General features: G+C 47.2%; 2 protein-coding genes across 4 annotated transcripts in view; one reads left to right on the top strand and one right to left on the bottom strand.

The window, feature by feature from the left end:
• The first annotated feature begins 2,985 nt into the window (after positions 1-2,985).
• Positions 2,986-7,192, top strand: DUSP12 (dual specificity phosphatase 12). The gene is made up of 6 exons (XM_010567497.1): positions 2,986-3,280; positions 3,392-3,505; positions 3,591-3,709; positions 4,714-4,810; positions 5,556-5,742; positions 6,304-7,192. The coding sequence occupies exons 1-6, from the start codon at positions 3,027-3,029 to the stop codon at positions 6,463-6,465; spliced, it is 933 nt and encodes a 310-aa protein (XP_010565799.1). The 5' UTR covers positions 2,986-3,026; the 3' UTR covers positions 6,466-7,192.
• An 81-nt stretch (positions 7,193-7,273) lies between these two features.
• ATP6V1A (ATPase, H+ transporting, lysosomal 70kDa, V1 subunit A) overlaps positions 7,274-15,474 on the bottom strand; it is a 33,509-nt gene continuing 25,308 nt past the window's right edge. For all 3 annotated transcript variants that reach the window (XM_010567498.1, XM_010567500.1, XM_010567501.1), the window contains 3 exons: positions 12,919-13,013; positions 11,526-11,697; positions 7,274-9,563 (listed from right to left, as the gene is read on the bottom strand). In XM_010567498.1, coding sequence (XP_010565800.1) covers positions 9,471-9,563; positions 11,526-11,697; positions 12,919-13,013 — 360 coding nt within the window. In that variant the 3' untranslated portion in view covers positions 7,274-9,470. The remainder of the gene's footprint in view (positions 9,564-11,525; positions 11,698-12,918; positions 13,014-15,474) is intronic.

Below are 15,474 nucleotides of genomic sequence, written 5' to 3'. Positions count from 1 at the left end.
TGTATAATATAATCCTGCTGTAAAATTCATAGCTCCTTCAATAACATGCACTTGCCTGCAGACTTTCTTCAAATTGCTTGACATGGATAACCCAGTGTTTCCGCACGGTAGTTTGCTGCAGTTGTTAACTGCTTTCATGGCTAAAGGTCCACGCACAGTTTGCTCTGGTTTTAATTTCCACCTGTCTTTCTTTTCAGTATTCTTTTTTCCCTGCTAGATTATAGGGGCTGTTATTGAAAACTTGTATGAATTCTTCAAGACTTTTTCAGTAGGCCCTTTATTTCTAGCTGGTGGCAGTGGCAACCGGAAAGCAGGTTTTGCACAGGTAATGCAGTTCTATAGTTTAAAATAATCTAAATGGGAGCTGTCAGAGACTCCTCATCCTCAGATGCACAGTCACGCTCTTTCCTTTGGGTCAGGTTTATGCCATTTAAAACTAATCCATCCAAAGAGGGGATCTGCCTTTGGCTGGGGCAGCTTGCCAGCCGGGCCGCCACACAATCACACAGGCACTAGGGCAAGCACGGGAGATGAGGCAGGATGATGGCAAACTTTAAGCTGCGGTGGACTGGCACTCTCAAAAGCCTTGGGACCCCTCTCAACTACAAAGAGCCATCTTAGCCTGCTTGGTGGACCACCAGTACCACATGGAAACTCTACAGCTCTGGAAGCCGCTGTCCCACCGTCCATCTCCCAGTGAGGCTGGCAACTGGTGCGTGCTCCCTGCCGGCACTGGTGAGGAAGTCCTTGATGAACACAGGGGTAGCATCCTCAGCAGGATCTCTGTGGTGGCCCGTCCCTTCTGCAGCGTGACAGCTGCTCCCTGGTACCCCAGCTCCATCTGCCTCTCCGTCGGGAAAGGGATAGCAATCTCCCTTCCTACCAGGTTTCCGTCTCACCCTATCAAGTGCGAGGCGACTGTCGGTCTCACCTCCTCTGCGGCCAGCTGACATCCTACAAAGGTCCAAAAGGCCCTTGCAGACCTTTTTTGCAACAGTTTTGCCCACAGCTGTCTCGTACAGGGCTGCACTACAACAGTCCTCCCAGCGACAGATAATCAGCACTTTCAGACTCTCTTATCTCATACAGGGGAGGTAGAGTAAGGTTACGCATCCCACATGAGGCGATAGCTTTACCATAGCTCTTTCTAATGAAATCTGACATTTTACCTCTTGCTCAGAAACCTGCAAAGTCCGGCCTATGCTGGGGAAAACTTGCAGCTACGTGGTAGAGATCCCTTTGGACAAAAAGGCTTGAGGAAGAACTGAAGTGTTGGCGTCTCTGGAGACAAGAAGGAAAAGCTGTGTCTGGTTATGTGTGGGGTGGTAATGTTTTGCACAGGCATCCTGCTAAGAGCTAAGGGAGAGTGTCCTTATCTACGGGAGGAAAAGCGAGTGCTCTGTCTCCTTTCACCATAGAAGAGACCTGAACCTTACAATGGGCAGAAAAAAAGTGGCTGTGCCATAGTCTTCAGTGGTGTCACATGTAACAAACCTTGGAATTACCAGAAGATATGATGCCTCTTGTCTACACTGCATCAGATTTCAGTGCTGAATGCAAGTCATAGCTCAGTTAATGGTAAGAGATCAGAATAGAAATCCAGATTTTGTTACAATTTATGTTTTGCAGTTCAAAATCTACTCATTGCATGAGAGCTACTATAAAACAGAGGAGCGGGGCAGTTTTCAAGCCGGGCCAGACATTTGATTTTCAGTGGCAAGAGCCTATTCAGACGTTGCAAACGAGGCCAGTAAGGAATTATTTGGCCTGGCTTCCAGTCTAGGTTGAAATGGGAAGTGTAACCAGTTCATAACCTCTGACATTAAAAAGGTGCTTGCAGTTTGAGTCCTGAATGAGAAGCCTCAATCTAGAAAGAGTTAAGGCTAACTGCTGTCAGCTTTCTTCTGCGTGCTGACTGCGCTCCCACTTAGATGGATGTGGCCATGTAACAGACCTTAGCAGCAAGCTGATGCGTTTCCCAGCAGACTTTCCACGTGTTTGATTTCCCGCAGGGAAACTCGGCTCAGACGGAGAATCCCACTCGCGATGACCATCCTACAAAGCAGCCAGGGATCGCACAGTAAGGGAAGGCTCCTCACAGCCCCGCTGTTTGGTTTTAATCTCCAAGCCGGTGATTCACAACCTGGAATCTGGATCCCGGTGTGGCTTCCCAGGTAACCGCTCCTCTAGGCCTCCTTTCCGCACCATGCTTGCCATTGGCATCGCAGGACTACTCTGAGGGGTAAGGATAGCAGAAATTGGATTCAGAAGCTGGGACGTTGGGGTTTCGCTGTGCTTACCTCTGATCTTTCTGTATCTGTTCTAACACCCCCGGGAGGCTGCAGTGAAGCAAACTCCTGGCACCCATCTCAAAAGAGCAGCCCACTGACCCCGTGCAGTTGCTAGAAAACCACTCTGAGAGTGTCAGAGAGCCGTTTCTACCTCATCTCAAAAATAAAAAAAAATAATTGTCAATGCAAACCACACACACAGGAGCAAACGGGGGCCTCAAAACCACAAGATTAACTTAAAAAATAATGGGATTTTAATAACAACGTATTGGGAGATTCTTTAGTGGTATGTATTTGTTTTCTGAGCACTTGTAAGGAGACAGGACAGGGAGGTGGGAGACCCCTCGACTTTAACAAGGAGGAGGCGAGCCAGACACTTGTGGATGGGGAGGGGAGAGCATTGCCCCGGTACTCACAGATGTGCGAGGATTTTTATGGAAATCATGACTTAAATAAGTAAGAGAAAAAGCAAGCGGTGCCCTGACATCCATTCCCAGGTTTCTCCTGCCTGTCAAGGCCACCGGCCTGCCCCAGTTCCCAGCAGGAACTGCCACAGCCGACATCGACAAGGCCGGCCCCGCCGTCGCCATGGCAACACCCGGCCGTCGGCAGCCGCCATCTTGGGAGCGGCGGCGGTGCTGCCGCCGCCATCTTGGGGGCGGCGCCCTGCTCAGTCGCGGCGGCTCCGCCGCCATGTCGGTGGTTCCGGGTTGCCGGGGCGGCGGCGGCGGCGGGATGGTGCCGGTCCTACCGGGGCTCTACGTGGGCGGCGCGGAATCGTGCTCGTCCCCGGAGTCGCTGGCGGCGGCGGGGGTGGTGGCGGTGCTAACGGTGGAGGCGGAGGAGGAACCGCCGCCTCCGCCGGGGATGCGGAGCATGCACGTCCGGGCGCGGGACGAGCCCGGCGCCGACCTGCTGAGCCGCCTGGACGATTGCGCCGCCTTCATCGACGCGGCGAGGGCGGACGGCGGCGCCGTCCTCGTCCGCTGGTGAGGGCCGGGGCGGCGGCGGGCCGGCCGTCGTGTGTCCCGTCCCCCCGGGCGACGTTCCTGTACGGCCGGCCCGTCCTTTCCTTTTCCTCTCCTGTCCTTGCCTTGCAGCCAGGCCGGGGTGAGCCGCAGCGTGGCCGTGGTGACCGCCTACCTCATGAAGACGGAGGGACTCGGCTGGGAGGAGGCTTACGCCGTCGTCAGGACCGCCAAACCCGACGCCGAGTGGGTCCCCGGCCCCTGCCCGCCGTCCCCCCCGTTCTCGGCCCGGCGCCTCCTCACCCCGCTCTCCTCTCGCCCTCCGCCGCAGGGTGAACCCGGGTTTCCGAGGGCAGCTGAAGCTCTACGAAGCCATGGGCTGCGCCGTAGACAGCAGCAGCGCCTTCTACAAGAGGTACCGGCTGCAGATGCTCACGGAGAGGTACCCCGGTGAGTTGGGGAGCGGCGGGGCCGAGCTGGGCACTGGGGAGCACCGGCCTTGAGCCCGGGTGGGTGCTGGGAGCGAAGCTTGGGGCAGTTTCCTAAGGAGGTTGGTCCCAGGTGGGACCGGTCTGTCTGAGAAGTGAACGCAGAAGGCCGTCTCAGAGGTGGTTGGCTTTGAGTATCGCCCTCGGAGCAGCCGAGCCTTGAGTTGGCTAGCCAAACGTTCGTACTGGCCCTAGAGAATTGCTGCTCATCAGTGGGGAGAAAAAGTGTCTTTGAGAGATGCCTGAGAAATAAGATCCGTAAGGAACTGTTCTCTTTAACAAAACGCTGAAATGGTAAAAGGTCAGTTTGAGAAGTTTCCTGATTTTTATGGACCTGGCTAAGCAAACTTAACATCCTCTAAAAAGAAGTTGACGAAAGTAAAAAAATAGCAAGTGCAAAACTGAGATGAAGTTGAAATCAAGGCATGAAGTAAACTTTCATACTTTAATTTGCCAAAGAGTGACTGTAGTAGATATGTGTGCGTATGCGTAATTTTATAATAAAATAATAACCTGTAGCTTTTTTTGCAAGATCTGTGTTGCATATTCAGCGTGACAGCACTCTCTCCCTTCATGTGTCACTCTCCTTGGCAGTTCACATTCGCAAGCTGACTTTCTGTATTGTGCGCACTAAAAGATTGGCAGAACAGTCCTAACTCCTCCTCTGCCTTTACTTTCTCTTTAAGTAAGAACATAAAGCAAAAGGCAACTATTTTACCATTGCTGAGGCCAAAGTCTAGATCCCAGTTTCTTGCATCAAGCAAATCCCGATCTTAGGTGTGGTGGGATGAGGCTCTTTCATTTTTAGCTTATCTAATGGAATTGGTGAGTGGGAAAATGAATGCAAAGAACGTGGCTTCTGCATGCTGTGACTGGGGCAGAGGTGCAGTGCTGTCTTGTCCCGCGGAAATGGCAGCGTGACTGCGTTGATCTGATTCACAACTTGGTACTGACCTCCCTCTGCAGAACTTCAAGACTTGCCCCGAGAAGTCTTTGCTGTTGATCCAACCAATATATGTCAAACTCCGAACACAGAGGTTCTCTACAGGTGCAGGAAATGCAGGTACTGAACCTTTTCTATTTCTCCATGAAATGTCATTTTGAAATTGACCCAAGAGAAAAATAGCCCATTTAAATCAATGGGCATGTCATTATTGTCAGGACAGGGATGAGCTCATGCCAAAGTTACCATACCATGTGTGCCACAAAAAATCAGACAAATAAAAGTATCTTATGAAATACAAACCTTTTTGTTCCTTGAAGTTGTGCAGCACTTGTGCAGCCTAACCTGCCGTGTTGTGTAGGCAGGCATAATTCCGCTTGGCTCTGTGAAGTTGCTTGCTCTGAAACCGTAACTTCTAGTTTGTTTTTGACAATCGGTTTCTCCAGAAGCAGCTTCTGGTAGATTTTGGGGTTTACTGCATTTTAACTACCTTTTATGGATTGCTTAAAGTGAAATTGAATAATCCTGCTATTTCCCAGCTGTAGGTTTCTTCAAGTATGTGAGTGTAGATTTAAAGTTTTAGTAGGCAGGAATCGTTTGAAAATAGATCTATATAAAAGACGGCATACAGCTGTGGGGCAGAGCCCAAACTGACACAAATCACTAGATTTGTTAAGGAGCAACCCTGCATGGAGTCAGTGCCTGCTGACCTTTTAGACTAAATTAAAAAAATGTAGGATTTGTAATCCTGTTCACTCACTCACTGTCAAGAGGTCCATGTCCCTGTTTTCTATTGTCTGTAGGTTTTCCCAGTAAAAAAACAACTATTTTACTTCTTTTTTCCCCCCTTTGTCATGGAGGGCAGGCGCGCTCTGTTCCGTAGTTCCAGCATTTTGTCCCACACGGAAGGAAGTGGACCAACAGCCTTTGCCCACAAGAGGATAACAGACTCTGCTCGGTTCTGTGGCGATGGCCGCGAAAAGTGTACCTCTTACTTCACCGAGCCTGTGCAGTGGATGGAGCCAGCGTTGCTCGGAGTAATGGAAGGACAGGTGAAGGGGAGCATGTGCTTTATTTTTTGGATATTGTTTTTTTGCAAAGGCAGAACAAACTGGTTTTGTTTCCTGATGTGAAAGCCCCCATGTGAAGACCTAGGCCTGCCAGCCTTTCTGGTGTGAATTTTGCAGCTTATCAACAGGTTCTTAAATGTTAAATAGCCTTTTATAAGGAAACGAGCTGGTGATCTCGTTGGACTGAGAACAGGAGCCAGAGTGTTGGACAGGGTTTATCTGCTGTTCGTTTTTAGTATGAGAAAAGAGTTTGCAGGACTTAGAAAACCTGTTGTGGTCTCTGGCTGACTGTCCCAGAACTACAGTGGGTCTGAGCAACTGCATTTCCACATCCCTTCCCTTTTGCCAGCACAGCACAGCCCAGGGCTACGCAGCCATGCCAATTCAGCTTTTTTGCCTGTTTTTCAGCCTGTTTACCTTCTGTGAAGTGTGACAAGGGAAGGAGCTGGCTCAGCGCAGGTTGCCACAATTGAATGTACCCCAGAAGTACCCTTTAAATAGCCCTGCGTGCGCCTTAGACTGGGTCGTCTGTTTTTCTTGCAGCTTCTGTGTCCGAAATGCACGTCGAAGCTGGGCTCCTTCAGCTGGCAGGGTGAGCAGTGTTCCTGTGGCCGCTGGGTGACGCCTGCCTTCCAGATCCACAAAAGCCGAGTAGACGAAGTGAGGACGCTGCCAGGTGGTAACTTCCAAACTGCCAAAACCTGAACTCGTCGCTTCTCTCGATGGGTTTCTCAAGGTCTGCAGAGAACTGCTGGCTAGTCCGTGGTTGCCAGGAGCGAGCTTGTGACTTCCACCTCTTTGTAATGCAGTGGGATTACTTGGAACATCTGCTCTATTCAAGCTTGCTGTATCTCTAATATATATAATATATAAAAGAGCAAAATAATTCCTTCAAGGAGGTGTTACACAGTGGTCAAATATGTACAAAAATACCTGAATGTCATGTTTTTAGCATATTCTCACTTCATCTGTTGCTATTTAGAGAAGGTCTCAACTCCTTATTTAAAAGGAATGCCAACATGTTTCAGGCTGTGGCCAGCAGTGGTGCTTGTCTAATGATCCAAAGTTCCAAGTGGTTTGTGTGAAGCAGGCAGCTGAGATTGTAGGACGTGCATTCCACATCATGAGGTACGCAGCAAGAAGATATTTTAAGGCTTGGCCAAGTGCCATAAAATGGTACAATTGCAATTGTTGTGTGAGCATGCATGGCAGCTACTAGCAGTGAAAGGGAAGTTTACAGTTACTTTCATTGTAATAAAAGTAGTCCTAAAAATATCTGCCACAAGAATATTTACTACATTGTAACTTTTATGTAATAGCTGAGGAGATTATGCAAGCTGTACTGGAATGGGAGAACTGAAGTAAAGTGTCCCTGCCAAATTGCTGCTTACAGGTTCAAAGAAATTCCTAAAATCATGAAGTAAGATTTTAAGCAAGCTGTGAGCATGCTGTGTACACCACTATGGCACAGGTTTGGTTTGACATAAGAAAATAGGACAGATAAGACCTACTTTAAATCAATTTTATTTTCATTGACTTCAACATTTTTTTAAATTTCTTTTTTTACACAATTTCCAGCAACATACATTATGAAATATACAAGATAAAGTAGGTGGTGGGGTTCTGCCCATCTTTTAATTCCTCCCACAGCTGTGGGGGAAGACTTGCAGGACATCTGAATCTCAACACTGAAAACAGACACAAAACAAAAAAGACAAAAATATATATGAAACTGTTTGAACTGGTCACACTTCAGGGCCAGGTACAGCACAATAAATATTAGAACTGCATTATCTTAGACATCTTCTGTAAAGTTTATAACATCGTCTATTTAAAGAGATAAGAACATCTGGTTTCTAGCATGAAATGCTACATAGTACAGTGGTGAAGGGTACGAACGATGAGGAATCAGCAAGGGCTTGGACGGTGACTATTCATTCACACATGCTCATTGGTAAAATAAGCAGCATACACCAAAAGTTTAGTGAGCTGTAAACTTAAACCATTCACTACCAGAGTATCAGCTGGCGGAGTAGTTTCTTTGGGGAGAACCAAAAATAGTTAATCCCTTTAAGTTTCAACCAGGCTCTCCCCTGACAAACAGCGAGTTGATGCCATAATGGAAGTGGCAGCATTTGGTCCGTAGCACAAGATCCCTTTGCATCACTACTGTTCAAAGCTGGCAGCCGGTGGAAATACTTCAGTGCAGAATTAACGCTTACATAGCCACGCCACTGCCATGGTGTCACCGACAACGGTTACTGTTTCATGACTATAACAAAGCAGCAGACATCAGCTGGAACCCAGCTGGGCACAGAGAGCTGCACAACCGAGCAGTGCAGATGCCACCTGACACAAGTGAGAGGGAGAGACTGGAGAGGATGCCAGCATTTCTCTCTCTGTCATGGCAGCAATGGTATGGAGTGCTGGGCTCCTGGATTTGGACAGAAATGCCACTCTATGCTCATGCCTCATCTCGTACTAGTTTTGCCAATAAACAAGCCCAAGACACAGCAGTTGCAGCTGCTTGACAGAGTGCTTCCAGAGCACAAGACCAGTCACTGGTTTTTCTTGCATCATAATCAAGAAGGCAGGAGTAAATACATTTTGTACTTATCAGCCTTCCCCCGTTCATCCCCCGCCCCCAGTTTAGCATCATACATTCCTCCTACACGAGAACTGGGGACCTTCTGTGCCACAGCCAAACAGGCCACGTGAGCACAGGTGGAGGAGGAAGGCTAAGCACACGCTTTCCTTTCCTTAGCATGTCCAGGGCGTTGCACTGGGAGGCAACTGCACCAGCAGACAAGAGCACCGCCGAGGAAGGACTGTGTTCCTGGTCTGCACACATGGCATCACTGTAACTTGCTATCTATGTCCTGCAGTACACAGCAGCAGTCAAACTTCACAAATTAAAGCAGCTGAGTGTCAGGAAATGTTACGGGGTGAGTGGAAGGCAAGAAGGTAAAATTCTACTGGAAGCCGAGCACCTATGGCTTTGATTTTAGCTGATGCCAAGTCCAACAGTCCTATCTGTATTAAGTAGGAAAATAAAATTCTGTTTCTCCAGCGTACAGAAGTATATTGGTGGCTTATACGTGCTCATCTTCTAGCTAGTCCCTTCTTGGAGAGATCCAGAACTACCACATTTCAATACCAACAGGCTCAGCTGAGAGTTGCAGAAGGAACAGAGTAGTGAAGAATTTTTGGTTTTATCAACATATCATCAGAATGTGGTCAAAAATTCTGTTCGAGAATAGGGAGTTCTACGTCATGATAGTCACTTAGCAAAGTGCCAGATGTAAATGCCCTTACCACTGCCAGCTCAGAACGTACCGTGTGACTGCATTAAGATCTACACCTCCTCTGCCGGTGCAGCTCAACTGGTTACAGCCCAAGGTGAAAGACCGGTTACCAGGAGAGCTGGGAGAGGCAAGGTGAAATTTTTCCCACCCCAGAAGTGTACAACAGCATTTCCTCACTCAGCCAGGCCCATTCACACATCATTCACCATTTCAGACACACACAAAGCAATGCCAAACACAAACTAAGAGGAATGTTTTGTAAGGACACTCTCTGAGTATGAACAGGGAAAACATAGGGGTATTTATCAACTCAAGTACTGTTGCATCATTCTTGTAAGGTAGGGAAGCAGAGGAGTTGAGATGAGGAATTGAGAGGACAAACTGGAGTGGTCACAGAGGTCGAGTCTAGTCTTCCAGACTGCGAAATGCATTCTGCATATCCTCAAACAGCTGAGCATAGTCCGCCTTGATTTTTGTTTCACCATCTTTGACAGGGTCCTGAAAGACAACACCACAAATGAACAGATCAGTCAGGAAAAGCCTTGGGTACTTAAGGCAGCCCTGCTTTGCCAGTGCTATAATTTCTCGACCTCAGGATTAACACTTGCTAACTGCAGCGCAGACGTTATAGCTCCATCTCCGCCTCCTGTCTGCCTTGCCAACAGCCATGAGGTTTAAATCTCATCCTCTTTCCACATTCAGTGAGCAGGCAGAATGGATACTGGACAGAAATTTTTTTGTGAGCAGCAGTTACTTTATTAAAAAGCAACTGATTTGGAAAGGATTCAGTAGTACTGAGGGTCTCTGTTAATGCTGTGTGATTCAAGAGCTGCAGTAATTAATACCAGCTCCTATCCCCAAACCCAACAGAGTAAAGATCTTTGTGACTCAGAAATGCTCTGCTCTACTTTTTGGGGTGCATCGCCTATAGGTGCAAGAGTTACTTTGCCATCACTCAGAGTTCACTCAGTTCCAATTAAAATCTTACTGTGAAATCATAAAAAGCTTAAAAACAATTTTGTACAGCTTCATTTTCTCAGAATACTTTTCATGAAAGAGAAGGGCAAAAAAAAAAAAATAACTATCAGCTTTGCTCTGAGGCTGGGAGGCCTTCCTTGCAAGAAGCATTAACTGCCAAGCTGTGCAATCTGTTCAATGTCTTCACCATTCCTCTCTCAGCACTACACTCCTTTGGGTCAGTGCAGCTCTTGGGAAACACAGAGGACTTACATGTGTGGATGCACTGCTCCTTCATTGTCTCTCCAAAGTCCACAGACTGCAGGATGCAGAACATTTAAATTCTCACACCTTTTAGACTGTTACCCAGGAAACAGAATTTTCCTTTCGTAACTATTACTGTGTTAGAGGGCTGGCTCCACTTAACATGTATTCACCCTCTGGATTCCCTTTTTCAGCCATGCTGTCCACCACTCTCCTGTATGCTAGGTGTCTTCTGATGGCCAGGGTTTGTAAAAAGCATATTACTTCCCCTATCTCTATATAACCAGCTCTCAAAGCAGCTCATGTCCCCAAGTGTATCTTATGTTCTTGATGCTTTGACAATATATATTAGGGATCTGCTTACTGCAGAAATGAGCCAGTACCTTGCAGGAACAGAATACACTGGCATGCCAGAACACTTAGTTTTAAACATAATTTTATCTTATGGTACTTGTTCACAAAAGATTTGCAATATTAGCTTATAAGAGTTGTAACACAGTAAGCATTATACTTCATAGAGAATATTCCTTAGGTACTTTACCATCAGCCAGCATCACAGGTTACTGTCCTACCAGTAACTGCTACACCAGCATGCTCCGGAACAGTTTTAGGAGAGCTGTACCCTAAAAAGACAGCTACTGAAGTTACCCAGAGCAGGTGCTCTGAGCCACTTCTTTTCTCTTTAGCCCACGGTGAAGTTACTCCTCCCTTCCTCTCCTCCTAGTCACCTGCCTCAGGCCCTGAAGTCAAACACAGGGCACATCACGTATTACTGCAGGAGTCTAGCATTTCTTTCCTTAACTTCTACTTAAAATAGCTCGATCAACATTTCTATCATTCACTTTTTAGCACATTCCTGGATTTAAACTTTAGGCTGCTTTTATCTGCGAATAGTCTCCTTAGAACATGTTACAATTTTTTACAGAATTTTATCACAAAAACCTCAAAACAGCCAGGAAAGGTGCTTGTACTATTACCATGAATACATGTAACTTAAAAGAGACTATTGAAGGTGGGGTTGCTAAGGCTCTGCAGCCAGCACCACCCAACTAGGCTTCTGTACTGACCGTTCCTGTGCTCAAACTAAAACCAGTTCTTTAAGTGGATTCAAAATGATTGCAAAAAGTCTCTGTTCACAGACCTTTACCTGAGGCAACTGAGGACCACCTTTGAGTAACAGCCTTTCAGAGGCCCTGGAAGCTCACAAAAAGCAGTGCAACCTGGTTCCTTACAACATACCTTGAACTTCATGGAGGTAAGTCTGAAGAGGATTTCACTCATGTTCTCTCGGATGATGGACCACGTGATCTTATTGTCACTCTGGGCTGTGGTTTCTACAGCACGGCGTGCCATGTCATAAAACGCAATCATATTGGAAAGCATTCCTACCGTTTTATAGAAGGGGCAGAACCTGATGGAACAGAAGAGGATCTGTCAGGCATCTTGGAACAGGACTAGCCTTTGCTCCTGCCTTCACAACAACTTTGAATTCTCACCTGACAGAAAGAGTGCTAGCCTGCTTTACTCCAGGTATTTTTAATTCATACCATCAAAGGAGAGAAACTGCTTCTGATAGTCCCACATTTTTAAATAGGTGAATCATAGGCTAAGATGATTGTCCTGAAGTGAGGTTTCTGAAGCAGCACCCAAACACTGGGCAAAACAGGAGAGAACAGGAACCACTGCTGTACAAGTCTCACATTTCAATCTGTGCCAACGCTAACAAGAAAGGGAAAACACACCAGAGCAGCCAACGGAATTCCTCCTTCCTGTTTTGTCCATCATGGGAGGAGGCTTCCTCCAAGCAGCCTGGGATAACCTGACAGCTCTGCAAGTTTCTTTGCTCACAGGAAAGGGAGTGTTTCCATGACAAGAGCACTCCACACACAAAAATCTCCATTTTTAATGGGTAGATGACTGCCACAGAAGGTACCTCATTATTATTATTTATACACTACATCGTGCTACTTCCTGTGCTTCTTCCCCATCACGTACAAGCATACCTACCCTAGTAACCTAATCAAAGGCACACACTGTTACAGAATGATGTACATCTAAATTTTTAGTGGTGAACTATTCAAGACCTCCTGATCTACCTGGGCTGAGGAGTGAGATGAAGTACAAAAGGCCCCTTGTCAGGCTGTTAAAACACAAGGATAGCATAGAAAGAAGCAAAGCAGACAGGGATAATAAGCACTGCACTAGGGAAAAAATCCACTATTTTTTTTTTTATGGATCAAACTTAAGAATTATGCAACAGTAACTGAAAGCAGATTCTTGCAGTCCTCCATTCATCGCTACAATAAACAGGAAGACTTTGGATGCTGACTGTGAAAATAAAGTGGTCCTCATCTCCTCCTCCTAAGGAGGACAGACTATTGCAGAAATATTGGCTAACAAAAATAGATGGGAGCCTGAGAAATTCAAAGGGTGTGACTGCATTCGGAAAAGGTCTGCATGCCTTTGGTAAGACAATGTGAATACACTGTTTGATGTCCTACCTAAGCACAGTTCTTCCATTTGTTTATGGTGAGTAAAATTAATTTCTGCACTGATTCGTTTCCAAATAAAATAGCTGTCTAAATCCAGACTACATAGGACCAAAAGGGTAGAGTAGCCTGTCAGACCTCACCTGTCATAAGGCGTATAACCATTCTGTTGCAAGAAGTCGTCTTTTATCAGCTTGGCAACCTCTAAGGTAATTTTATCTGTTTCTGCCAAGGAAGCCTAGAAAAGCAAGGTACATTGTTAGTTTAGTACTCAAGTCCATGAGGACGTGGTATGCCCTGGCCAAGAACTGTTATCTTTCAGTACCTGTTTTCTTCCCACCCTCTTATGATAGCTTCCAGCAGAATTCTGTCTTTTGGGTATTTATCACTCCCTGCTGTAGAACAGCTGATTTAATGGATTGCCAAATTAAGATGGGCCAAACAGTCAATAAGTCTACTTCAAGTCTATCTGATCATCGAATGGTTTGGGTTGGAAGAGACCTTAAAGATCATCTAGTTCCAACTTCCCGCCACAGGCAGGGACACCTTCCACTAGACCAGGCTGCTCAAAGCCCCATCCAACCTGGCCTTGAACACTGCCAGATTTTCAGGGCTGTGAGCGCACATTGCTGGATCACGTTGAGCTTCTTGTCAACGAACACCCCCAAGTCCTTCTCTGCAGGACTGCTCTCAATCCACTCCTAGCCCAGCCTGTATCTGTGCTTGCGATTGCCCTGACCCACATGCAGGACCTCCTACTTGGCCTTGTTCAACTTCATGAGGTTTGCACAGGCCCACCTCTCAAGCTTGTCAGGGTCCCTCTGGATGGCATCCCTTCCCTCCAGCGTGTTGACCGCACCACACAGCTTGGTGTTGTCAGCAAACTTGCTGAGGGCACGCTCGATCCCACTGTCCATGTTACCAACAAAGATGTTAAACAGCGCCAGTCCCAATACCAACCCCCGAGGAACACCATTTGTCACTGCTCTCCACTTGGACATAGAGCCATTGACTGCAACTCTTTGAGTGCGGCCAATTCCTTATCCACCGAGTGGTCCATCTGTCAAATCCATGTCTCTCCAATTCAGAGACAAGGATGCGTGCAAGACAGTGTCAAACGCTTTGCACAAGTCCAGGTAGATGACATCAGTTGCTCTTGCCTTATCCACCAAAACTGTAACCCCATTGTAGAAGGCCACCAAATATGTCAGGCATGATTTGCCCTTAGTGGCTGTCCCCAGTCACCTCCTTATTTTCCATGTGCCCTAGCATAGCTTCCAGGAGGATCTGCTCCATGACCTTGCCAGGCACAGAGGTGAGACTGACTGGCCTGTAGTTCCCCGGGTGTTCCTTTTTTCCCTTTTTAAAAATGGGGGTTATGTTTCCCCTTTTACAGTCACTGGGAACTTCCCCAGACTGCCATGACTTCTCAAATACGATGGTTAGTGGTTTAGCCACTTCCTCTGCCAGTTCCCTCAGGACCCGAGGAGGCAGCTCCTCAGGTGCTATGGACTTGTGCAGCTTCAGGTTCCTTAGATGGTCTCGAACCTGATCTTCTTCTATGGCGGGCAGTTCCTCATTTTCCCAGTCCCTGCCTTTGCCTTCTGTGACTTCGGCAGTGTGGCTGGAGTACTTGCCAGTGCAGACTGAGGCAAAAAAGCCATTAACTACCTCAGCCTTCTTCATGTTCCAGGTAACCAGGTCTCCCCTTTCCTTCCAGAGAGGGCCCACATTTTCCCTAGTCTTCTTATCACCAATATACCTACAGAAGCTTGTCTCGTTGCCCTTGACCTCCCTGGCCAGATTTAATTCTGTCGGGGCTTTGGCTTTCCTAACCTTATCCCTGGCTGCTCAGACAATTTCTCTGTATTCCTACCAGGCTACCTGTCCTTGCTTCCACCCTCTGTAGGCTTCCTTTTTGTGTTTGAGTTTGTCCAGGAGCTCCTTGTTCATCCACACAGGCCTCCTGGCATTTTTGCCTGACTTCCTCTTTGTTGGGATGCATCATTCCAGAGCTTGGAGGAGGTGATCCTTGAATATTAACCAGCTTTCTTGGGGCCCTCTTCCCTCCAGGGCTGTATCCCCTGGTACTCCACCAAGCAGATCCCTGAAGAGGCCAAAGTCTGCTCTCCTGAAGTCCAGGGTAGCGAGCTTGCTGTGCGCCCTCCTCGCTGCTCTAAGGATCTTGAACTCCACCATTTCATGGTCACTGCAGCCAAGGCTGCCCTTGAGCTTCATATTCCCCACAAGCCCCTGCTCGTTGGTTGATGATAAACCAAGATAAGGAAGTTTCCTTTAAGATAATAGAAAAGCCACCAGGCACAGAAAACACACACAGCTCTGCTATGAGGTATGTTGAAACATCACCTTCCTACATAAAGGGGTAAAGTTGTTTTTACCTTCCTCAATCCTTATGTCCATGGATGAAAAAATAGATCACAGCATGCTAGATCAGTAAGTAATCTTAAGGATTTGGTACTAGCCTCCACAGCTACCAATGGGCTTTCCCTGTCTGGCATTCAAGAAAAGCAAAGGAGTTGATGACAATGCCTGTCGTACTCTGCAGGACAGGCACAACCCTGCTGCACACTGCTGCTGTTGGCACCACAGGTCACTTCACCTTCACTGTCCTTTTGCTACAGGGGGCAGATTGAGTTTTAAGTACCCCAGCTTGCTTTTCAGACAGGAAGCTTGGACCT

The sequence above is a fragment of the Haliaeetus leucocephalus genome, unplaced genomic scaffold (genome assembly GCF_000737465.1).
Source record: "Haliaeetus leucocephalus isolate CR32 unplaced genomic scaffold, Haliaeetus_leucocephalus-4.0 Scaffold228, whole genome shotgun sequence".
Lineage (NCBI taxonomy): Eukaryota > Metazoa > Chordata > Aves > Accipitriformes > Accipitridae > Haliaeetus > Haliaeetus leucocephalus.
Note: the sequence above shows the minus strand (reverse complement) of the source record. Positions and strands in the feature narration are given on the sequence as shown.

Excerpts from the sequence above, each read along its gene's own strand:
- DUSP12 (XM_010567497.1), top strand. The coding sequence starts at position 3,027 with ATGGTGCCGGTCCTACCGGGGCTCTACGTGGGCGGCGCGGAATCGTGC. Across the intron at positions 3,281-3,391 it reads GGCGCCGTCCTCGTCCGCTG|CCAGGCCGGGGTGAGCCGCA; the intron begins GTGAGGGCCGGG and ends CTTGCCTTGCAG. Across the intron at positions 4,811-5,555 it reads TACAGGTGCAGGAAATGCAG|GCGCGCTCTGTTCCGTAGTT; the intron begins GTACTGAACCTT and ends CATGGAGGGCAG.